The sequence below is a fragment of the Cyclopterus lumpus genome, chromosome 9, assembly GCF_009769545.1.
Source record: "Cyclopterus lumpus isolate fCycLum1 chromosome 9, fCycLum1.pri, whole genome shotgun sequence".
Lineage (NCBI taxonomy): Eukaryota > Metazoa > Chordata > Actinopteri > Perciformes > Cyclopteridae > Cyclopterus > Cyclopterus lumpus.
The window spans coordinates 25,968,571-25,994,121 of NC_046974.1; the positions used below are offsets into that span (position 1 = coordinate 25,968,571).

General features: G+C 39.9%; 1 protein-coding gene across 2 annotated transcripts; it reads left to right on the top strand.

The window, feature by feature from the left end:
- The first annotated feature begins 8,437 nt into the window (after positions 1 to 8,437).
- Positions 8,438 to 25,452, top strand: LOC117736765 (golgin subfamily A member 7-like). 2 transcript variants are annotated; one of them, XM_034542305.1, is made up of 6 exons: positions 8,438 to 8,506; positions 10,575 to 10,700; positions 14,591 to 14,743; positions 16,679 to 16,780; positions 18,924 to 18,976; positions 23,871 to 25,452. In XM_034542305.1, the coding sequence occupies exons 1-5, from the start codon at positions 8,498 to 8,500 to the stop codon at positions 18,963 to 18,965; spliced, it is 432 nt and encodes a 143-aa protein (XP_034398196.1). In that variant the 5' UTR covers positions 8,438 to 8,497; the 3' UTR covers positions 18,966 to 18,976; positions 23,871 to 25,452. The 2 variants fall into 2 exon arrangements, 1 of the variants encoding a protein (XP_034398196.1); XR_004609991.1 differs by lacking the exons at positions 18,924 to 18,976; positions 23,871 to 25,452 and having other exon boundaries at positions 14,591 to 16,496.
- The last annotated feature ends 99 nt before the right edge of the window (positions 25,453 to 25,551 follow it).

The following is a 25,551-nucleotide window of genomic DNA, read 5'->3' on the forward strand; positions in this document are numbered from 1 at the left end:
AGCGTCTTATGGGTGTCCTTGTCCCGGATGTCATTTACATACTCAGCTCTGTCAGTATGGGACACCACAAATGATGTACACACACGGCATGTGAGTATTGTTAAGACAAAACCGAAAACCTTTTGACTCATCCCTAATAGGACAATCACATTCCATATGTCTCCTGTGTTCTACAGTTTCTGATGAAGTTATGACTGCACCATTGGTTTTTATTTAAGATTTAGCCTTAAAAAACACTTGATTTCATCTTGTGGCGGAAAATATATTGGAAACATGGCTGCAAATTACTAGCTACAGTTTATTATATATATATATATATATATATATATATATATATATATATATATATATATATATATATATATATATATATATATATATATATATAGAGAGAGAGAGAGAGAGAGAGAGAGAGAAATATGCTCTTTGGGTACTCTTTGAGAGAACTCCTGATATTACAAGATACAGAGGGGCTTCTTGAAGGGGGGGGGGAGTCATTTATAACTTAGTCCCTAATGCAAGCCCGCTCTGACACCAGGCTTTCCCAGCAACTTATGGTTTGGCAATGACTTCAGGAAGTGACATGGAATGCACCATTTCCCCACAGAAGACACAAGAGTGCCGAGGTGAGGTAATGAAAGCCAGAGGAGAGAGCAGACGATTCAATCTTGGACCATGGTTTATGCAAGTCCCTCATTGGGCTTGTCCATCATATCTCGTATGAGCTGTACAAAGACTGTGGTTTGCTTTGATCTGTCTAAACAAAGTCCAAACAATACAATGCAGTTAATCGCTTGTGGAATTTCAAATTGCGCAACCGGTCTGCATAAAGTAAGAGTGGTTAATGCATTGGGATATTGGGCAGATTGGTGGCCAAAATAATCCCATTAGTTGATGAAAATAATAATTGCAGACCAAGAGAGGTAAACACTTTTTTTTGAAGAATAAAAAGCAGTTTACATAAAAAAGATATAATATTATATATATAATATAATATTATTATATAAAAAGCCTTTTCACTTGGTGTTAGCGAGACAAAATCAAGATTCTCTGAAAAATGCTTTTCTGTGGTATTTTTAGTCATGCTAGCAGACTCTAAAGATGACAATGTGTGTGCACCATTGATTGGATAAATAAAGTCATGATGTCACTCATTGTTTTGTGGACTGCCTATTTGAAGAATTGCTGAGTTTCGCCATCCTGGCTTTTTGCAACCGGTGAACGTAAGTGACCATATTTGGACTGCGGACAGGTGACGTAAAGAAGCTTTATATGACTGTGCTAGCAACCTGTCAATCATGGTAGCCCCGCCCCAAAGCTTACCCTGCTTCCTGTTCTATTTGACTAAATGAACATCATGCTGTATTGAAGAAAATTAACGTATGTTTATAATGTTTACTGAGGGAATAAATCAAGAGAGAAATAGAGTCATTTTCTATAGACTTCTATACAACCAGAGGAGTCGCCCCCTGGTGGTCAGTAGAGAGAATGCAGCTTTAACACATGAAGCATAGACTTCTATACAACCAGAGGAGTCACCCCCTGGTGGTCAGTAGAGAGAATGCAGCTTTAACACATGAAGCATAGACTTCTATACAACCAGTGGAGTCGCCCCTGGTGGCCAGTAGAGAGAATGCAGCTTTAACACATGAAACATAGACTTCTATACAACCAGTGGAGTCGCCCCTGGTGGCCAGTAGAGAGAATGCAGCTTTAACACATGAAACATAGACTTCTATACAACCAGACTTTTTTTTGCAACCAAAGGAGTCAAACCTCACAACAAAGACGACATCGACGGCAAGCTAGTCAACAGAATGCATTGCATGTAGTGGAACATAACTAGCAAGATGATCAGGCAAACAAAGGCTAGATAGGACTTAAATGATTCATATCTATAGATTTATGGGATAAATACCGTGACATCTGAATTGCTATGCCCACTTATTTCTGCAGTCTATAAAATGAGCAGAGCTGCTACTCTAAGAAAAGTCAGAGACAACTCAAGGGTGTCTTTGCACACAGTATGCAGAGTACATGCAGAACACACATTGGAGGCAGGTGTGTAGAGGTAAATGGCCTGGTAATAACACTGGAACTAGACAGGATGTGGCAGCTACAAGTCGGTCATGTTACCTGCTGCAAGGAACAGCAGGACATTTGAACTAAAAGTGAAAGAGACAGTGTACGACCAAGACATTGGTGTTGCTCATCAAACATTTAATTCAAATGGAAAATACAGCTTATGATTAAGGATGCATTTTTCAAAGTGGAATCACTTACAGTACTTCTTCAAGCCCTGCTTAGTTTAATGGGAGGGTATGTTGCCATAGACGACAACGTTCATGTAAAACATCTGTGTGTATCTCACCAATCAGCGCCACGTGATTGTTCGTCTCTTCCATGAGAGTCTCTGCCAAGCGTCTCATTTCCGCCTTCTCTCTTCAACTAATTGTACTTTTGGCCATAACGTGAGTTTTGTCCCGCAGCACATTGGTGTATACTGTAAACTTCAGATGCATTATTTATATTGTTAGCGTGTGATCAGACCAAGCAATATGAGCAAGACGAGCAATATGTCTGTATGGTTTATTTCCAATGCATTAGATTAGCTCAACAAAATGGCACAGCTTAGAACCTGCATGGGTTTTAAATTAAAGCCTTTTAAGCATAACACATAACATGAAGCACATTGTTTGACAAATCAATAAATAAAAAACTAAATCTTCTCACTTCCTAGCTTTTATTGGAACGTTCAACCATATGTAGTGGTCTTCCTCAGCAGATATTTCTTAATATTGTTTTTTAGGTCAAGAAAGAGCTTTCATCATTATCTCATTTGACATCTGGCAGATATTGACATGATGGTACATGAGTTTAGTCCAGAATAATAATAATATAATATTATATTGGTATCAAAATACCAAATGAAGTATAATTTAATGCTTTTTAAAAATATTTGGCTGTGTATAATTCTAGCAAGTTTCCTGATAGAAATGATGCATCTTGGCACGAGATACAAGAAGAAAAGCTCACTTTGAACCCAAGTCCATTCAGTCATTGTTCTGGGAAAGCTTTATTTTATTATTTATGATTTCCTAATTTCCTCGCATTTTTTTACAGAAGCCTGCCTGAAAACCATAGAAGGAAAACAAAAAATGCCAAGTAATAGTCAATATTAATACAATCTTGAATTGCTTTGGATACATGTTTATATGGTTGAATGTATTTGACCAGTATACCCTGCCAACTGTAAACCTCTGGAAACAAGGTTTTATTCTGACAGTACGTACAGTACGGTTCTTCAGGTAGCAGATGGTAGCTTCACTACTCTTTCAGGTCAACAAAACCTGTCAGAGAGGCAAAAAAAGCATTGAAATGACTTTTTGTTTAGTGTGAACGTGTTGGCCACTGTTTTTGTGAAGGAAGGTTTTGGTCACTGGAACTGTGAAGGAATGGCCAGCTGCAAAGATGTCTGCTTGTTAAGTTGGACATTTGGGTACACGGGTCTTAAGTGAGCAGCAGAGTTATGTGGGTTATAAGCACTCTCACACACAACACTATAAAACTGTCTGGATTTAACGGGATGATTAATGCCTCTCAGACTGCAGAATGAAATATGAGGTAATCCGACTCCCCGATCCCAGTCAAAACATGCCCGACATGAGGGCAACCCACATCCTGCTGCCATGAATAAGGGACCTTTTGCTATTCTGTGTCTCACTTTGCGCCACAAAATAAAGATTACATTTTTGTAAAAAATAAGTGTACAATATTACTTTTGGGTGCAAAGGTTGTGTGCACATAACATGCCATGTGGACTCTGACTTAGATCATTTGTATGGCTCGAGTGGCCAGAGGGGAACACTGGTACCTATGAAACGGTGACTTAACCAAGGGACTTAATAACACTAAAATGATAAAAGACACCCTAAACAGGATATTAAACAGCTAATAAACATTTAGAGGCATGTATATTTCCCTTTTTAAATCCTGCAGACATCTTGAGGAAAGTGATTGTTTGAATTTCCACATTCTGTTTAATGCATACTGTCGACCACAACTGATACAATTGTGAGTCATATGGAGGTGAGATAATAACGTCATGTCATTAGACTGTCAATTTGGAGTGGCATGAAGGATTCCTGGTACACATAAACCATGTGTGACTGAGGTATTCATGCATGAAATACAGTTAAATTATCAATTATTTAATTTATAAGAAACTTTGAAGAATATCCCAGCTTTTTATACTCAATTTTAAAAGCCAAAATTAAAAGAATAAATGATTACCCAGAGTAAATGTGCCTGTTGTCTACGGTGGTTAATGTGGTTGTCGATAAATGCAAATGACTAAATAATTATGTGGGCAGGTGCTGAGATTTCTGGCTTTCATTTACCGGCATGATTTGCAACAAGAAGTCCACACTTGCTGGAATTTAAGCACAAAAAAAGGATACAAAAAAGGCCTAATCAGCAATAAATAAACAACTATATACATGGGCATTAATTAATAAAATTGTACATACATACGTGTTAAAGGAATAAATAAAAATCAAATGCACAAACCAAAGTATATCTTATTTATTAAGTTAAGTTGTACTTACCTGAATATAGAGCCATTTTCTGCATTGATTTAAAAGCTATTTCTGAATTTCAACAATTCTATTATTTATTTGTATACATTTTTAGTCCTTCCTGGGTGATACATGGTTAAAAAGCCATTTTATCAAAGCAGAATACTAATAATCTCTGTTGTGATTTTCCACACATGTGCCAGATGTATTCAAATTGCTTCAGCTTCCACAGGCTGCCAATAGAGGTCAATAGAAGGCACAGATGCCTTGATACCTCTTTCTAATGGGAATGTAGGAAAATAACGCAAGGGTACATGAAGGGTACATCAAGGGTACATGAAGGGTACATCATGGGTACATCATGGGTACATCATGGGTACATGAAGGGTACATCATGGGTACATGAAGGGTACATCAAGGGTACATCAAGGGTACATGAAGGGTACATCATGGGTACATCATGGGTACATCATGGGTACATCAAGGGTACATCAAGGGTACATCAAGGGTACATCAAGATACATCAAGGGTACATTAGGGGTACATCAATGGTACATCAAGGGTACATCAAGGGTACATCAAGGGTACATTAGGGGTACATCATGGGTACATTATGGGTACATCATGGGTACATCAAGGGTACATTAAGGGTACGTCATGGGTACATCAAGGGTACATCAAGGGTACATCATGGGTACATTAAGGGTACATCAAGGGTACATCAAGGATACATTAAGGGTACATCAAGGGTAGATTAAGGGTACATCATGGGTACATTAAGGGTACATCAAGGATACATTAAGGGTACATTCAGGGATAAGATGATTTCAAATGACTTTAGGGCATATGTGCTATGATACAACTTTCTGTCAAGGACATGAATGCATTCCACTTGTCGATCCGTGGTTTTTAGTCAGTTGAATATAAAGCACAGTAAAAGGAACCCGCTGGTATCTGGAGGAGCTCCTGCATGTGTGGATCTCCGGCCAAGGCCTCGCCGGGAGGTGGATCTCTTCAGAATGAGAAGATGGAATATGGAGGCCAGTACAAGTGGTGGAAGAAGTATTGGCATCCAAAACATGTTCCAATACCGCAACAGAACACTATTCCATAACAAGTAACACTAACAATGTCCTGCATTGTACAGGGGGGAAATAGTTTCGCTTATTGTTACTTGAGTTGGATGTTTGAGGTTTTTACACGAGACGGCAGTTTTCAGATTCATCTGTTGAAGAATGAAAGTTTGCCAAGTCACATTTTGATGCACTGAGAAGAGGAAGAGGAAGATCATGTTTGTTAAAATCAACAACCCTTTTATTCACAGATTATGGAGCGTGAGAATGAGGGAGACATGTCATTTAATATCAGACACAAATTAATACTAAGAGAGTATTTTGTAATCTTTTGTCTTTATATATATGCAAGTTTGATAGTATCTTAAGCATCATGTACTTAAAAGCATCACAGTAAAAGTACCCATATAGAAATGTTGTTGTTATTATTCATTAAATCATGGGATACTTATTACTGATCATTAGCAACTAAGAATTATTTTGTTGGTGTACTTTTTGTTATTTTTACCAATAACATTGTGTCTTATTTTATAAACTGATGTTTACAACTGGAAGTAACTTTTAACAGCATTTTCTAAAGTACTTAAGGAGAAGTAACTCACAGTTTACTTAAGTGTGGTTCTTAGACATACTCCTCCACGAGAGATACATGTTTTGTGGATACTGTCTGCAGTCTGGACATGGGGTGCTCTTTAAAATGGTGATGTCAAAATCCCCCTTCTTTCATCTTCGGTGTGAGGTAGTCTGTTTAATTTGTCTCTACCTTTGGCGGTAAATGCTCAATGCCTGAGTCAAGATGTGAGTGATTATGGTTAAACACGGGCGCTTCAGGCTAAGTCGTCAAAACAAAAAATGGCCAGAAAAAAATCATTAAAATGTAATTGAGCAGATTTTCCTTCACAGACGGAGGTTAACCTCTCTCATGTTCACACAATGATGTTTGGTGGCCCGTCTTTCTTCTTCCCATTTTATAGTATGAAAGAGCAGGATTTGTTTGTACATTGCCCCGGTGGTAAACACCTACTAGCCCTTACTGTTAGTTTAAACTCTCCCTTTTGTCCTCTGCATCCATACCTGTTCCCACTGCCACACTGGCATATATAAATATATATATATATATATATATATATATATATATATATATAATATAATAATATATATATAATATAGCAATATATATATAATATAGCAATATATAGAATATAATAATATATATATATAATATAATAATATATATGTATATATATATATATATATATATATATATATAATATAGCTATATCCCTCTAAAAGTGACATTTACTGAGCTGAATGTTCTAGCTGCAGTTCTATGGAGGATGTATAGTGTTTCTATTAGAGAGCCACTTCAGACAGAGCGGCCTGAGCAGCAGTAAAACTATTGTCGTGGGCTATTAACCAGCATGTGTTGTAAATGAATGGCCCAAATGGTGCTCATTAGTGGTCTCTCCCACACCAGCCACCACATAGGAGAGGGGCTTAAAAGGCCCAGCCCCATGCCAGCAGACAAATAAGCCCAGTGCAGGAGCAATAGTTGCATTTTTACATTTATACAGATCCACTAATTACCCACTGAAAGCCGGGATCAGGCCTTGTGATGCATGATGCCAGGCTGTGAAAAATGCATTCCTCACAGGCAAGGCACTCAGGTCTCAAAACTGAACACCAACTCCTGACAGGCTGTGAAAATGTGTCTTGACTTTTCCAAAGTTGTTGCTCTAATTCCCTAAGAGGCATGTAGTGAGGGTCGTTTTTCTTCTGCTCGCTGTCAAACTAATTACACAACATTGTGTTTTGAGAGGGCTTTAGTGGCTGGCTGACTCTCAAACAACAAATCCCTCTGGATGGGCCCTTTCTGTTCCAAATATTCAAGTAATGGCGATATTTTGTTGGTTGCTCTGTTTTTTTCTCAAACACAGGGAGCCTATTTGTTGTTTCTAGGCTCGGATCCCTTTTCGAAGATGGATATTTTAATGTTATGTAAGTGAATCTAGCTGCACAACCGCAGCTGTCTGGGTATGTGAGTGTCCGGGGCCAGAAACATGGTATCTCTTGGGTATTAAGGCTGAATGCTGCCGTTGAAACTGAAATCCAAAATGAGTTCAGTGTGGTCTTCAGACTTTATTTTCAAACAAACACAACTAAAACTTATGAGTCGTATCTAATCTTCTTGTCTTATTTAAAAGGAATAACACCAGTGTTTTAGTGCGATACTTTGGCCAATGTAACCATTTTAAAGATGCTCTATGTTGGTGTTCATTCGTTTTCAATGACTTCAACTTCAGCCAACTTTCATTGACTTAATTAAAAGCAGTATTACCAGTCTCTAAAAAGTAAAATCCCTGCATTCAAAACTATACGGATGTGTGTGTATATATATATATATATATAAAACCAGAAATATCACAATAATTAACATATTTATATTGTATCTTTTGTATATGATGTTAGGCAGTGCATTGTATTGTATTACTGTATACATTTACATTTTAATAAGTAAATAAGTAATTATAGCGTTAATGTATCATTTATAGCATTCATATAGTGGGGTTAAATGTGTAATACTAGTTAAATGAGTTAGAAAGTAGCACACTCAAATAATATACCTCCGCATTGCGTAGGTTCTTGAGTAAATGTATTGTTAATTTCCACCACTGGTTACATTGTTTCTTTAGCTACAATCATTTGAAAAACTCGTTTGTTTACATTTTGTGAACGGTCCTCCTAGACCGGAACGCTTGTCATCACGAACATGTTCCTCCCGGAAGGGTTATTTCGTAGCACATACTAATAGCTACGAGCGGAAAGTAAACAGAAGTCTTGTTCAACATGGCAGAGGTAAACTAACGTTGATACACCCTATTGTTTCCTACGTCAGTGTGGTGTGAACATTTATTTTACTTACGCCTTATTGTCTTCCGGTTTTCTGGGAGTGTGTCGGATTAAAAATCAGAAGGAAAGGTGACAGGTGTTACGGTTTAACAGGCGACCCTGTTAACTGGCGACTTACAGCGCGTCCGTTGTTGTCGTAGTTACGCCAGCTGTGGACGAGAACACGTAACCTAACTGTCCTCGTGTGCCTCAGTTTATTTTGTATATGACATCTATATATGCGTTTTATATGAGAGGGTTTGACACTGTATTATAAAAAGTAACAATCCGGCATTCACGAGGACAGCTACGTGTTCTCATCCTATTTTCAAAAGCTGTCGTATTTACGTCGCCAGTTAACACGGTCGCCTGTTAAACCGTAACACCGGTAGCTCTCGGGTCACTTGACGGGCTAACGTTATCATAATGTAGTTGTGACTACGGGCGTTAGCAGTCGTGTCATTGTTAACAAGCTCGAGGTTTTATAAAAGTCTCACCTGCGACATCGTCGGCAAGCTGCTGTTCATTTGAACGAGGAGCGAAGCGGCGTCACGGGGTTCTAATGACACATCTGGCTACACAACTGGACCACAGCGAGGGGATGAATACACGGTATAGAAACGGTGCCTCCTGGAAGGATGGTCACGCTAGTGGGGATAGTGGGTAACAGTAGTCCTTTGCTGCCATTATCTTCTAAACACTGACGATGTGTGGAGACCCACTAACTGCTGCTCGATAAACCAATTAGCCTAATTGATGCCAGAAAAGGAATAGACACTCATATAAACCTCCTAGTCGTTTAATCACAGGCCAGAAGGAGAAAAGCAAAGTCCCAGTGTGGCAGTGAGCTGTATGCACTATACCAGGACCTTAAAAGTGAAGCAGTTAAATGGAATTCAGCCATCATTAATTTTTAGTATTTACATCTGTGGTTATCCTGCTTTGACACATCACATGTCTTCTGTGACAAAGAATACCTTACTACCCACAGTTGTTGGTGTGTTTCCCCCTTTTGTGGTACACATACCACCATGTTTTCATTTAACCTTTTAAGCCCCAAGCGATTTTCTAGGTTTCTGCTCGAAATAACATACCCAAACTAAAAAGGGTGTATCTCTGCAAGCACAAAGGCTTTTTGAATAATGTTGGTGTTATAACAAAGGCAAACCATGTGTGCTTTTGTTCAGATGTGTAAATATTATTATATTTGTTACTGGTTAAGAGTAAATAAAGATGAAAGACAGCAAAAGTTGAATTTCTAATTTCGCCTAGAAGGATGATTATCTCTTGGAAGGATGCACAGAAACAGCAGAGCACATCAGAGGTCATATCACACTATGGGACCAGTCTCTCTGCACAGTTTGACTTTGAAAAAGTAAAGCAGGACACAGTTGGAGAGGTTTTAGTACAGCTAGAGTAGGTAAAATGGGCATTTGGGCAAGTTGAATTTTCTAATGTACCAAACCATATATTTCACTTGTATATTACTTATGGTGTTCAATACATCCAAATATAGCAGTCTTTGTTGATTAGAAGAAGAAACATTTAAAAAAAAAAAAAAAAAGCCAAATATCATAATCAAATGATTATGATATTTTCATAATTCTATCAGTTGGTGTTTGAGTTGCGTGGAAATGGCTTACTGATTCGTGTAGCCCAAGGTCTCTTGTTTAATTTGATGTACAACATCAATATATTTGCTCATGTTTATTGTAAGGTTTTACACAGTCTAACTATGATGTGTAAATCGGCGCCCAATTGGGCAACCTGCAATATGTTATCCTTTTACATTTACAAGCCAATACATTGCAGTGATGATTACAAACCTTTGTATCATAGCACATATGCAGCTAAGTCTGACATATCACTTTTTCAATTGTAAAGTTGAGAAATATTTAACAATAAGTGTTGAATATTGTAAAGAAGTTGTTCTTGTGCCTTTTTCACTGACAGTCTTTATACCATGTGACATGATGAATAGACAGAGCGGTATCAATGTCTGATCATGTGTTAACGGTCATCCCCTTTTTGTCAGACCCACAGCTTGCAGGACATGAGACAACAGGCAGCCATCGCTGCCAAAGTCTTCATCCAGAGGGATTACACCAGCGGCACCGTGTGCCAGTTCCAAACCAAGTTCCCCTCTGAGCTGGAGTCCCGGGTAGGACCCTCTCCTCACTGTTCTTCAGAATGACTTGTTCAGTCGCACTGATTCATGGTAACGTCATGTGTCCATTACACTCACACTGGCTTCAGCTACACTGTTCTGTGATATGACCAACAAATAAAATGTCTTGGGGATCATCCACAATTTTAATAGATATTTTGTGAAAGATAGTTAAGAAAGAATAATAAACAGAGCTGTATCTTAACTTTTTTGTACATAGCATTACAGCATCAAGTAGGCGTGGAGCAGACGGAAATACAGTATTTATTTATTGTTATGATTTATGCATATGGGAACCAGTTGTGTTGAGGGGGCTACAGCACCTCCCAAAATCCGGTACTAGAGAGACTATCAATTAATAAAAAAATGTATGTTCAAACTTTCGTGTTTTCCATTTTTTCTGCGATACAGGCTATATAATATACGTAAGTGCAAGTATGTGTGGTGGGACACAGGATTTGCTTTGTTTATGTCTCTCTATAATCATGTGGCCTATAATCGTCCGTGATGAGATTCCTCGTGATGAAGAATATATTGCGCATGAACATTTTTTGAATATTTTTCAAATGTCCCACTAAATACATCCGCTCTATAGACTACAACTATCAAATAGAACAGCGATGTTCCTCATAAACAAATTACACACACATACCACCTCAAACTAACTCTGCCCCACACACATTCATCAAACAGGTGCTAGCAGCATTTTCATGCATATTCAGAAAACAAGGGTTTATACACTTTAAAAAGCAGCTTCAGCACAGAAAAGCCTGCACACTAATTCATTTGTGTTTGTTGACATCATCCTGATATTTGCAGACACCTAACATCCGTGTCAGCTACGCAGCAAGTAGCTGCAGAGTGTAACATCTGCACACTGCACAGACCTGTGGGAGGAAACCCATGTCGATGCGGAGCAGGGATTTCTGGCATAACTCCACTAACTTCCAAGCCGCACGTAGAAGGGAAAAGTGTAAACTGGTCGTTATAAAAACACGTTCCAAAGAGCATTTGAACAAGGTCGGTTGAAACTATATAAAAGACAACCAAACACACACATGCATATATTGTCAAAAGGGACACCTGCACAGGTATATGATCATGTGACTGCCGGCCAATCATCGGTTACGTTACCCTTTCCAATGCAAAGACCATCAGCATTAAGAGTTGTATTACCTGCATGTATGAGGTAGCCAGTCCTACTGCAACTCATTTTTAAAGTAATGAAACATCAAATGTTCTCTTCACTTTGTATACTGTAGCCATAGAAATGATTGAAGTGAATGATGTCCAGCCAAAGAGGCTGTTCAATGTCCATTTTATCAGACACAAGTGAAAAGTACAATGTGTATGTGTGTCTGAGTTTATATATACTGTATATATATATAGAAAATAGAGACACTGCTGAAATGGAGCATTCATCATAGCAAACTATCTAGTGTTTCCCATTAATTACCTAGACTGTGGCGGCCTGCCACTGATGTGTCCCGCCAGAGTTTGGTCAAGAACCGAAAACATGTTTACACTTCTCAACGGGTGGGTGTGTCTGGGGGATTCAACTCGGTGGGTCGTAGACGGTAACTCGGTGTGGGAGGATCCGCAGCACTTCTCCATGGTGATGGCTGGCACTAGGTTGGCTTCTAAAGGCCGGGGGGTGGGTCACGGTGGCTCCAGCCGTGAGGTTTACATCTCCTCTCCAGATCTTGCCATGGACTTAGTGTTCGCTGCGCTCCCTCTCCGGCGGCCCACCTTGAAACGCGGACCCCTGTCTGGTTTACCATGCTTTGTGGGTGTCACTATTTTAAGAGCAGGCACCGGCAACGATGCAGAGTCCGAAGAGCAGGTCGCTGAGACTCGACAGATTCTAACGCCACATTAAAAAAGGTGCCAGCCAAAAAACTGTTCAGAGTTCGAAGGACAGAAGGCTTCGTTTTTTAAATGCATACACCACATGAAAAGAGCAGCCTCGGAACACTTAAACCGCACACTGGGGGTTTATTGGCACTTCCCTGTTGATTGGGTGGTCTCCAATGTTTTCCGGTAGGATTCAGTTCACACAGACACACTGCACTGCTGGACAAATGAAGAATGTTCCCCCTTTGGGAGGGTAAAAGCTCAAGTATCCTATCAAAATGTCTTCCCATGTATATTTGTTAATGTTTTACTGTAATCCTAGTTCAAGAAATATGCAGTATTATGCCAAGCTGTTCAGTGGCTTCCATTTTTCATTTATCTCTCTTTGTAAGATGTTTGCAGAACCTAATGTTGAAATATCCCCACAGTCCCTTTTAGCCAACTTTTGGGGGGTTTTACCATGCAGTTCAGCTTTGGAGTTGATGAGATTTGCACGCTGTAACATCATTATTCTTGCACATAATTATCAGAGGCTGTGGACTTTATTATTTTTGGTAGTTTGTTGCTTTTTTAATGCTTTTGGAGAATTGCGCCAAATAACTGGCAAAGCACTCAGTGTTCTTAATGTGTTTGGCAGCTGAATTGCCAAACCATGAAAAAGAGTTGCGTTAATTTGGGACCAACAGTGTTCACTAACCTTTGGTCTAATATGTATTTCCTCATTTCACATTATCATTAATATTCAGTGACGGTTACAATGAAACATATTTTAGAAAATTTAGAACAAATTATTTTCAAGAAAAAGAAAACAATGGCCGTCGTGGGACTCTCGACAACGATTGGACGGACTAGCTAATTGCCTGCCTACCTGCGCACACTCTGCCCGTGCACTCATGGAGCATTACCAGAGTTTTCCATAAGCTGCTAGCTTGACAAACTAATAGCCATGTTTGTTCGTATCGATAATTTGAGGACGTGGCTTCGGGGGGAATTTAGAAATTGTTGGAGCTAAAGCTGCGATTACTTTCATTGGAAAAGAGTTGGCAACACTGGCCTGGGTTTTCTGCTCAATCGTTTTTTGAAATCTAGCTTGCTCTTGCTGGTTTCTCCAATGTCTTCACAAGCTTTAAGATAAAACCCTGATCCTACCTTGAATTTGTCTGCCCTGTTAAGCCTGGCACTCTAACACTAGACATAATGGAAAGACGTTCAGACGGCAGAATGTAGTTTGAATCGAAGCCTTTGAATCGGAAAATTAGAAGGAAAACGCTCTCAATGGCGGCAATCAAACACGCCTTGGATCACTGATGTGTTGGAGCTTGTTGTTGCATTCCTCGTTCCCAAGGGAGCAGAACATCGGAGGGCTTACAGAGGCTCAGGAGGCCCTCACAGGCTCCACTTCTGGTCTGGAGGCTCCTTCTGTTCCCCCTCGGTATCATCACCAGGTCCTTTCTGGACACCAGCATGGAACTCGTTCCGACAACCCAGTCAAAACACCCTCCCGAGTCCAGAACTTCTTCACCCTCCATCGGTCGTCCCCGCAACGAACCTTGACTTGAGGAATTTGTGAGGGAAACTGATTTGATTTATCAGCCAGTCATGGTTACAGTTCGAAGCTTGCAGTCTGCAGAGCATCAGAGATATGTCTTTATCGTAGTCACGGTGTGCCTGAGCCAAGGGAAAACCTCCAACATCCCTCCTTGGATTGTCCCTGTGTGTGTCCTGTTTACAGTATATTTGCCCTGTCAGTTATTAAGTGAAAACATTCACCGAGCATTTGGCCAAGGCATCCCAGTCGTTTCAGGGGGTGTTCCCAGCAATCCCATGATGTATGACCAGCCCAAGAAAATACACCTCATTTATCTAGAGATGGAACAAAAGGAGGAAAACAATCTGGTGCTAGGACGAGTTTCCCCTCGGATATCCCAACGGAGACGGAAAGCTCTCAAACACTTCCAGTCCAGATCTACATTTGGCTCTGTGACTTGTCCAAAGGTTTGATCCCTTTGATCCTTTTTCATATATTTCAGATCGACAAGCAGCAGTTTGAGGAGACGGTGCAGACACTGAACAATCTGTACGCCGAAGCGGAGAAGCTGGGAAGCCAGTCATACATTGAAGGCTGTCTGGCCTGCCTCACAGCGTACATCATCTTCCTCTGTATGGAGACTCACTATGAGAAGGTGAGAGACATTTCACTCACGTGGCACTTTATGCTTTTATCCCGCTTTGTCAACGAGAGTGGACGAAGAAAACAATGTGTTTGAAGAAAAAAAAAAGTAAAAGCTTTGATGCACTTGTAGTACTACCATGTCAAATTATTTGGTGGTCCGCCTGTGATTTCTAGGTGTGCTCTGGGCCTTTTCAGGGCCGGGGACAGGTGTTAACGGGCACCTCAGAATTCTACTTGACTGAAAAAGTTTACACAGTTGACATAGTGGCAATTGACAGTTTTTCCAAAATAATTGCAGTCTCTGGAGCCTCTTGATTCTTGAGGCGTCTTCAAACCTGCCTCACTGAAAAAAGCAGAGGGCCCCTCTCCCAACATGAAACCCTATGAGTCAACCAAAAGCAAAATGGCACATACATTAAACAAACTATATACAGATTATACAAGCTAACATATGGTAACGCATTAGTATGAGCCGTGTGGGCATTTCCAAAACAATTACATAATGAACAGACATTCCTGTGGTACACTACAATTCAAATATTATGAATCACTGTCATCCAAGACACATTGTGGTATAAGAAAAGTGTGAATGTTCTACAAGTTGTTACATGAGACATTCCTCATTTAAATGACCTGGAGTCATGTGAAAATCCATTAAGCTTCACGGTGAAATGGCAGTCTTTCCAGATTACTACGTCTAAGTGGGGGATCACTTTCCTACACCAACACGCCTTAGTTGGGAAACAAAATGACTGCTTTCTTTAAAGTGAGGAGCAACAGGAGTCCTTTCCAACACGTGGCGGATAACGACGGTGGCCTTCAGGCTCTGTTTGGATTGTCTGTTCTGGACTCCTGTAGAATGATGGTGGTGCTACATGACGGACTCGGTGAAGAGGACACGCTCCATATGTAGATATAAACCATTCGTTGTATAAACCATTTCTTGGGTAACAGAAACACAACAATTCTTAGTTTAAGGTCATTGAAAACATATGAACATGAACATTATAATAATAATACATTTTATTTTGTATAGAGCTTTAAAAACACAAAAGGCACTTTACATGGTAAAAACAGAAACAATAAAAGCAATAATGATACAAACGAGAGATTCTCAAAAATGTCTGCTCATAAATCTCCCTAAATCCCGAGTAATTTAAGCTTAATTAAATAATGCATTGCCATCCACATCGAAAGACATCGAAAACCAACAAAATACATTGTTTAGAAGAAACATGTGTACACGTCTTAAAAACTTTATTCAGCCTTACTAAAGAAAAGTAAGCAAACACGTATGTTGAACCTTTTTCATCCAGTTTCACACCACAAAGCTTGCAATAGAAGACAGAATAGAGAGTCTACTAAGAGTCTGAAAACCACGCCAAACAGTCAACGCCACAATATGCAACCAAGGACTGAAACATGTACAAAATACCTTTAGCTACCTAAAAAACAAACATGTTCTGTTATGATGACTACGTTTTACATGTACACTAAAATCTGTAATTATTTGATACTGGTCATGGAAAAAGGATATTCTGTTTGATTGCATTCTGCATTAGGCCTCATTATGAATGTAGCAGTTTCCAGTTAAGAATATGTTGATATTAATCCTGTTTTAAGAGCATCTTTTGGACATACAGCACATTGGCGCGTCTCAATCAGGATTTGAACCGCAGTTTGCATCGCTCAGCCTCTTGCCCGTTCACGGCCAGCTCTGAGCATTGTACACACAACAACTAGCCAACACTTCCAGGCCTGAGGTAGAGTAGCATGCCCAAAACATACACACACTGTTCTGGTCAGATGGAGATACACACCTTCTTTGAAACATTATGAAAAACTCGGACATCATCAGATTTTTGGATTGTAAATATAATCACTTATTCCAGGTTTGCCATCCATAATACATGGATGTGAAACTGTGATTGCTGTGCCCTTTTAGGTTTTGAAGAAGATAGCGAAGTACATAGAGGAGCAGAATGACAAGATCTACGGACCACGAGGCCTCCTGCTCACCGATCCCATCGAGAGAGGTCTGCGAGTCGTATCCTACCAAAAAAGTGTCATGTTGCCGTAGTCTGGAAATACGTTGTTCTCTTCACTCGGCTAGGATTTGTTCCTCAAACCTTGTTGAGCATTGTGTAACTGTTTAGAAAATAAATGTCCAATAGGACAGAGTGTGTTTTAGCAGCCTGTTTCATGTGATGGTTTTCAGTGACCGTTACGTTACTGAGCACCTTGCTTTTTTCCACCCCATGCGCTTCGTGTTTTTGCAAGAGTTGAGAAGAAAATCGACTCGGAGCTGAAAAGGTCCTGATGTCAGTGGGTTTTTTTCTCATTGTGGTAACTATTAAGTAGCATACAGTTCATGGTTTGTCTTACCCTTGTATTGCGCTTGTATTAGCACTGGTGGTTGACTTTCAACTAAAAATAATATTTTTTCTCTCTGACAGGGCCTTAATAGATTTAATTATCTGACTCAAACTCAGATTGCCAATCATACAGTCAAATTAGAAACAATGTTTTTACAATAACAACAAATCTTGTTATGCAAGAATGATCATGTCTAGATGAAGTGATTTACAGGCCTTCTGCCCCAACCGTGTCCTACCCTCTAACTGCTGGATGCAAATGGAAAGCAGCAGTCTGAGCAGTTTACAGGAAATCCAACGCTATGTAGGGATACCCTGTAAAAACACCAGATAAAAGTTAGTATGTAATCCATAGCATCTGTGTAAAATCAGCGGGTACACCAACATCCTGGCTGTACCAGCTAGTGTGTGTGTGTGTGTGTGTGTGTGTGGGGGGTGACTCAACATCTCAGATAATTGTAACTCAGCGGCAATGAGGGATTAGGGATAACAAAATATGACTGAAATTGTTCACAGCTGAGCTTTGTTCCTTCTCTCGCCCAGGACTCTGTAGCGTTGGCAGTCATCTGGATGATTTCTCAGACACTGTCGGGCTGCTGTGCTGACTTTGGCACAGGAGCACTGGGAGATTGACAGGAATGTCTCACCTGAACTGCTTAACACTTCCATCTGAGAACCTGTCTGTCCTTCGAGTCTGAAGCTTCGTCTTTACTCGTGCGTGGCACTTGGGCACTAGCCTCCACAGATGAGAGAAAAGTCAGAGGTTCACAACCAAGAACTTCGACCACTCGCGGATTCACAAACACAAGTATAAACAAGTATAAACCTAGCTTGAGGGGTTGAATTGCTTTCCAAGCCCACAGGAAGAGTGCCGGGCAAATTTAACAGTGGCCAAACATTGGGAATACAACTTCCACGTGATACCTTTGGGCCCAGAAAGACTTTTCCCATTGACTTACAAATGTCTCTAAATCACCAGATCTTTTTTTTGTAAGGTGAATCAATTTACCAAAAATATATATATATAAAATCATTAGGTCCTAAAAGTTGTAAATGTCACTTATAGCCTCCAGTGTTATTTTTCTTCCTCTGTTCATGTGAACAAGGGCTGGGAGGCGGGGTTACAGGAAACATTAGTGAGCTTAATCCGTAGGCCGTGGCCTTACCAACAGTTTATCATTCTGAAACACTAATAGCCCCAAAAATGTCCAATTGGACTGAAAGCCCATTGCTCTGAAAAATACACATTTTCCGTGCCAAAAAAAAGTAGCACATGGCTAATTATTATGCTGAATTACCTGCTGCCTTCCTTGATGGGGTTGCTTAGGTTTAGGCATTAGTTAGGTTAGCGTAAGAATATCAGGGTTAGCCAGGTAGGTCGTGCTTTCGCCATAGTTTTATTACATACATGTATTTTGGAGCAATTTGGGGTAATTGGGGCACCTTTAATAGGAGTAGGGCTTTGCCTCCAACGCTGAATTGAGTTTTCTTTATTCATCCATGATCCTTCCTCCTTAATTTAAACAGAATTTCTAATAATGCTCAAATGGAGAAGCTTGAAGAAAATCAAGCTAGCAAGTCTAGTCTAGCAAAATGCAAATCAGCTACTGCCACGAGAAACAACCGAGAAAGGCTTGAAGGCAAGATGCTGTTATCACAAGCCCGTCGAAAATCCGTTTCATACTTTGTTGATGAATTTAATAAACATGCTAAATAGCTACAGTAGCATTATAGTTTGTATTTTCTTGGCTCTAATTTATTGTAAAATCTGTCTTGTTAACTTTAAATATTCTTCCTTGACTGAAACATTTTAAGATTGAGGTTACCATCTTTGAAGAGAGAAGCCTGACTAGATGAAAGCTGTCACGGTGAGTTTTGTAATTAGTATTTTATGTATAATGAGAACTTTCTTTCTCGTACAGTATTTACAACACAAATGCGTGGAGAAATACATTTTTACACTTACAAAACACATTTCCCTCTTACTTTTTTGGGAAACAACAGTCCTCGAGTCAAACAGCAGCAATAAAAGAGGGCTCACTCTTTGCGAACCATTGCTTTCATGCAGAATGCCTCCTCTGCATTCAAAGCAAAATCCCACATCAAAGTTTAAAGCCTCTTCATCTGTGAGTAATAGTAGTTAACTGCTTTACAGTCAGGAGAGCTGTTTCATAAAGCATTTAAAGGATTTCTGCTTACTTTATGACTTCATGTTGCATATAACTTTATCATTTGCTGCACTGAAGGCTATAAAATATGCAATATACATATACATTTTGAGGGTTGTTCTCCTCTGATGCCCTCCATAGCGCTCTGCAAGTAGCACAATGGATCCTGCTCAGCACCTCCACACTTTGAATCGGATTTGAGAGACCAGAGTATCCGTAGTCGGGTCGACTCAAGAAGCATCTGTAGTAATCCAACTAGAATCACATTTGATGTCTGGTGTGATGGTTTGTGTCCGATTTGCAAAAATCACATTTCATGTCTTTACTGTCCAGACTTTTCTAAAATCAATCTGGATGTGCCTAAATACAGATTATGGTTCAGAGGTAGAGCTGGTCGTCCCCTAAATGGAAGTGGTTCTATCCCCAGCTCCTCAAGTCCACATATCGAAGTGTTTTTGGGCAAGATACTGAACCCCAAATGACTCTCAAAGACTGTGCCTTCGTTATGCGAAGGTGCTTGAATGTGCATTACTTTAGATACTGTCAAGCCGGTGGCACCTTGATGTTAACATGAAGTGCATAGCTCTTTGAGTGGTTGAAAGTCAAGTCCATTTACAGAGTCCATGCCAAAAAACTGATTTGAGCTGGCCTTACATGTCTTTTAAGAACGTGTAATCAGACAATGATTAAATTGTTTACTTTGCTAGCCACCAGGGACCACATTCAAGTCATGTGGGAGAGTCAACCCTTAGTTTGAAAGCATTGCTCATCAGTGAGACACCAAACACAAACTGTAGCAGATACAAATTGATGCGACTGACCCTCCTCCAGAGCCAAAGAAACCAACACCAGCCAAACAATTACAGATCCCATGAGATTAGCTTACCTACGAGTAAGATTAGAACCAACCATTTGGTAGATGTTTTTCATCAATGGGCACCTTTGAAAAACTCTGGTCAGACCCTGGTGACTTTTACATTGTACCCAATGTTTTATTTTCTGTTCATTTTGACAAAAATGTCAAATGCAATATTAGTCAAATTATGGGGTTACAACTCTCACCATCAGAGTTGTGTACAGTTCTTACCTATTGAGTTATAGAAGAAGGCAAGGACTGTGTCAGTAATCACTTATACTTACTAAACAGTAGACTATGTAGTGAGTTCATGTTGTAATTCCTACACAAAGTATCCCACAATGCATAGTGAAAAGTAGTGTGTTACTCGCATGGCCGATGGAGAAAGCGGTCCATGAGTTGTGGCACAAACATATAATGTGTAGGTATTAATTTGGGAAAATCCGCTTATAGCCCCCACGTTGGCAATGGCAGCACATACACCTCCTTCCGTTCTTACCTTTCACAATAAAAGCACAGACATGAAGTTTGCATCACTTCTTTCCGGGGAGCACTTAAATTCCCTCAAAGCATTTTGCAACGCAACAGAATAGCTAATCAGTAATTAGCACATACATGCCTGGTTATTTATTATGGATGGTCCATCAGCCAACGTTGATCTTGCACGTTTTAATGGTGCGACAGCTATGGCGTTAACGGCTCAGAGAAGATGAAGTGTAGTGGGTTTTTTTCTGTCTGCAGGCTGCCGTGCTGTCTACTAAACTGACTACAGCAGCAGCATTAGCAGTGTACTGGCTGTTATTTCTGCTCTCTAAATTGAAGAACGGTTCCCAATACAAAAGGCTTTTAATTCCTAGAGATACTGTATCTGTATCTGTCCTATCAGGCAGGACAGTGTCTGAGGGGGACAGACCAAAGATGGCTTTGATACACCTGCAGATCTTTAACCCTGGCCGACGCCTCACACAGCTCATCTCCCACAAATGGCTTCAATCTCTGTCACAGTAAATCCCTTCTTTTCCTGCGGTGTACTGAAAAGACCTAGGGCAGCTTGTTTTCAGGGTGTCACCTAGGATGTGGTGGGCCCAAATCATACTGAATAGAACTTTGTCTAGACGCTGGACGGGGCCCAGTCTGCACTGTAGCGAAGACACTACCATCAGGCAGAGTAAGACATGCCATAAATATTTTACCTGTGGGGAATGTTGGGTTTGGCAAGTGTTTTGAGACCATACACCCCTGTGGATGGATAAACCATTGCCTTATTACTGTACAGAAGCATATAGGGATTTATCTTCTCATTTTAAATTCCTGCTGAGCGCCTGGACACATAAACATGTCCTATTGAGGAATGTAAACCCAGGACTTTTATAAGTAGCTGTTGAAAGAAAAGTGTGTTGGAGCTTTGCCATGGTCAAAGACGGGATAAACCACAGCCAGCAAGCAGACTGAGCATATAGACAGTATCCTTCCCAGAGTTTAAGCCTCTTCATCCTGTCATGCTCTCTTCTCCTCGGTCTCCTGCAGTCTTAGACTGATACACCAGCATATCAAACAGACTTTTATTAAAAATCACTTTGGCCAAAAAGTTGTAATTCAAGTGCAACCTCACTCCCGGGTCTAAGCCTAAATCCGCCCACTGCACAATTTTGAAAAATGTAAGTGGGCAAGGAGCTGAGAGATTAAACCACGTCCGCTTTCGTATGGCGAAAGCCTCGAGGCAGCGTTGTCCAACTTGACCGCTACTGTAGCATGAAAAATAGCAATACGGGGCACTGAATTTAATGAACTTGCTGTTTATCACCCGCAAACGAGACAACACCACCCCTCCGCCGGGAGACTACCTTGGAGAGACAAGCCCGCTTTTCTTCTGTCACCAGTGTAAAGCATGGAAATATGGTAGAATCAGCATCCAGCTGCTAAATGAGAAAAAAAAATCAATTTAATGCTTCATCCACAAACTTTTGTCACAGCATTGTAAAGCTAGCTGATTACCAGTCCAGTCCGATTAGTCAGATTTTTGTTCATGACGCAGACTGCTCCCAAACGGTTGACTCTTTCCCCGTGAGATTAGGACTGATTTAAAATTGGAACCATGAAATTACATTTTTTGGTAATTTACAGCTTAGTTTGCTGTTAGCAGCCAACGCAACATACAAACACCCACAATTTGCCCACACGACTATAACCCAGAGCCAAACAAAAATAACAATTATTTTTTACATTTTACATTAGCCACATTCCAAAGTGGCAGGAACGAGAAAACCACTTGTATTTGCTGCCACCAAGAGACTGAAGATCAAGGCAGATCTTACACATTGCATCTTTAAACTGTCATAATTTCATTGTATAACAATTTCCTCTTTTGCCAGTTCAGTTGAAATCTGCAGTGTAACTGCCCTGTCTCTATAAGGTAACCTATAGTTCAGAAGTATGTTTTTTAAATATATATTTATATATGTATATGACAGGGGCTACAGTGCAAGGCGCCACCTGCCCACCAGGACTATCTAACGTGCCGTTCTCATTGTGACGGTGACACACTGGGACTAGTGGTCCAGCTCACCTTGGCCTTCCTGGCTGCTCTTGTTTTGATTCAGTGCAGTGATGACGTGTTGGTACACTAACGAGCCAGGCATCCTAAAGTGTGTTAAAGGTCTTCAGCATCATCAGATAATCTTTATACCATGAAAAATGTTAAAGTTACTGCCCCAAACGTTTCTACTGGAGCCTTACATGACCTCACATTTAAGGCCTCTCCATCTCAAACTGAATTTCAGTCCCAGGTGTGCATCCCTGCTGTGTACCGAGTTTGCACAGCGTCAGGTTTTTTTCCCCTCACCAAATGATTGATATTGTTTTTGTATTTTTTGTGTAACATCACGTGTCTATCGAGTTGTCCTCTCCCCTTATCTTTCCTCCTCCATTATGGCTGTAGGCCTAACTGGCTTGGATCAGGTCTTTTTTTTTGTTTGGCTGGGAGCCCCAGGTGAAAGGCTGAGCTGCATGATGGATCAGCCTCTAGTGGGATGAGTGCACTGTAGGAAAACCAGACTTGGCCCGGACGGCTCCCGACTGCCAAGCATTTGTTCAGATGCTGAAGGCGCCAAGTCGGTGTCCTGGCAACTCGTCCAAAAGATGTTCTGCTCCCGTCAAGGTGTTGTTTGGCACCGCGTACAAACTTGCTTGCTTGGCCACAGCACGCAAAAGAAAAAAGAACAATCAGAGTGTTTAGTGTCAGTGGGGAATGTTGGACAAGGCAAATGCATAAATGGTGTTTGTTAGTTTATTGCTCTTTTCATTGACTGTAATTATTTTCTTTCACACCAGCCATTTTAAGACTAATTAATAGACATATTTGTGTTCTTTTTTTTTTTTTAATTACACATTTGATAAAGCATTCTGAGGATGGTTTATTAATCCCTGCTCTTGTTATAGACCACACACTGATGCTCTCTGCATTTGATGCCTGTTTCAACAAACCAAGCGTCACATGCAGTGTCTTGCAGTGTGTGTGCTACGAATGTCTTAGTTTGAATAGTCGTGTAGGCCACTACAGTGCTCTGCTCGTAGTGAAACCATTAAAGCAGTACAATTGTCAGTCCAAGTGTTTCTCTATATACTTCATAACAGTATCAACAACTGCAATGCTACGAAAAGTGTGTTTGTTGGGAAAAAGGTTTTATTTGATGCTCACTCAGTTTCATATCACTTACTAATCTATGTGTATCTGTTTAGCTGATCAGAGCTACACGGTCTGCAGCAGCCCAGCACCAGTACCCACCTCGCTGAGGACCTTCCAGATCTGCACCCTCAATACTGCGTCTCTACAATCTTTCCACTAACTATCATGTGCATGTACAATTCAGAGTAGCATCCATTGTGACCACGTTCCCTTCTTCAACTATTATTTTACCATTATTTGTCACTTTCCCGGTCCATTAAATGGGGGTTTGGTTGAAAAACTAATTCACTTACATCATTTATTGGCATTGTTCTAGCCGTGATTTATTTTGTCCTTCAATTTGGACTAAAAACAACTTGAACTTTTGTATATTTATTTTTTGCACACTCCACTCCTTTTTGAATGAAGCCAACTGACAGGGTAAGTTATTTAATTTTTTGATAAAGGACCATGTAATTCAAAACTTTTGAATCCAACATCCAACAGTTTGTTTGCTTCGTTCTTATTCATGTATTCTTGCAAGGAAGGAAGTTTGGAGTTTATTGTCTTTCCTGCATCTGTACTTTGTAGTGTTTGACCCTAAACCTAACTGACACTGAAATATGTCAGGGTCCAAACATTCAAGCCGAGAAAGATTCTGACCTTAATGTCTTCTTTCATTTTTAAAAGAAAAGACAACATCAGTGCTCACTGTATAAGCATGCCATATTATTAATGCTACTTCTCAAGTTTGTTTTTTGTAAACTGTGCGATGCGTCGTGTTCGGTCACTACTGTTGATATTTGACTCGTATTGAATAAGCATCAATTCATATATTGTGAGGTTGCCTTCGATCAAAGTAATGAAAGTGCTCTTGTTAGTTGACAGTGCCTGTAATGTTTTTGAATGTTGCCTTTGTCAAAATCTAAAGGGCTGGTCACCCCAGAGTGATTTGCACCATCACATTTAGTTCAACCTATGTCGAAGTATATAGTGTCCAAAAAAGAACAAAGGTTTTGTAGACAGACTGGAGTCAATGGTACAAATATGTCCTTTGAATAAACTGTGAACGCATTATCCCGTTAGCAACTGAGCGAAGCTAATGAGCTTGCTAACTGTGAGGAAGCAAGCTCGTTAGCGCTGAGAGCTTTATTTTCCTGTTCAATAATGTTGTCATTCATTGAAATGATGAAAACTGATGATCAAATTACTAGAGCGGAATCAACAGAACATTTTAAAGGAACATCTAGAGAGCTACAGAGGTTACCTAGCTGGCCCTGTGCTTATAGTCCCTGGAGAGATGTTCTAAAACAAAATACTTTGCATAAATACGCAGATTAATTTCACTGCACCCTTTTTCTGGAGTGACCAGACCTAAACTGTGAAATCATGCCAGTCAGAACTTGGCTTTGTTTACTTATGCTAACAAGCATCTAAAACATAAGATTATGATATGTCATTGAGTTGAATAAACTGTAGTGTGTATGGTTGGTACATTATTAATTAACTATGTGTACAAGTATAGATTTCTGAATGCCATCACTATTAAAATAAGAAAAATCTTGATTTTTAAATATGTAAATAAAATTGTATTCACTCTTTTTTTAGCTCGTACTTTATTTATCTGGAGTTTGGTTAAATGGACTTTTTATGTTCTTTTTTTTCAGTTCAATTCTAACATGTTATTAATCTAAAACAAATAAAATGTGTACATATTTGACATCATGCTGGCTTCTCTTATTGCACCTTTTGCAG

Excerpts from the sequence above, each read along its gene's own strand:
- LOC117736765 (XM_034542305.1), top strand. Across the intron at positions 10,701-14,590 it reads CCTCTGAGCTGGAGTCCCGG|ATCGACAAGCAGCAGTTTGA; the intron begins GTAGGACCCTCT and ends CATATATTTCAG. Across the intron at positions 14,744-16,678 it reads TGGAGACTCACTATGAGAAG|GTTTTGAAGAAGATAGCGAA; the intron begins GTGAGAGACATT and ends GTGCCCTTTTAG.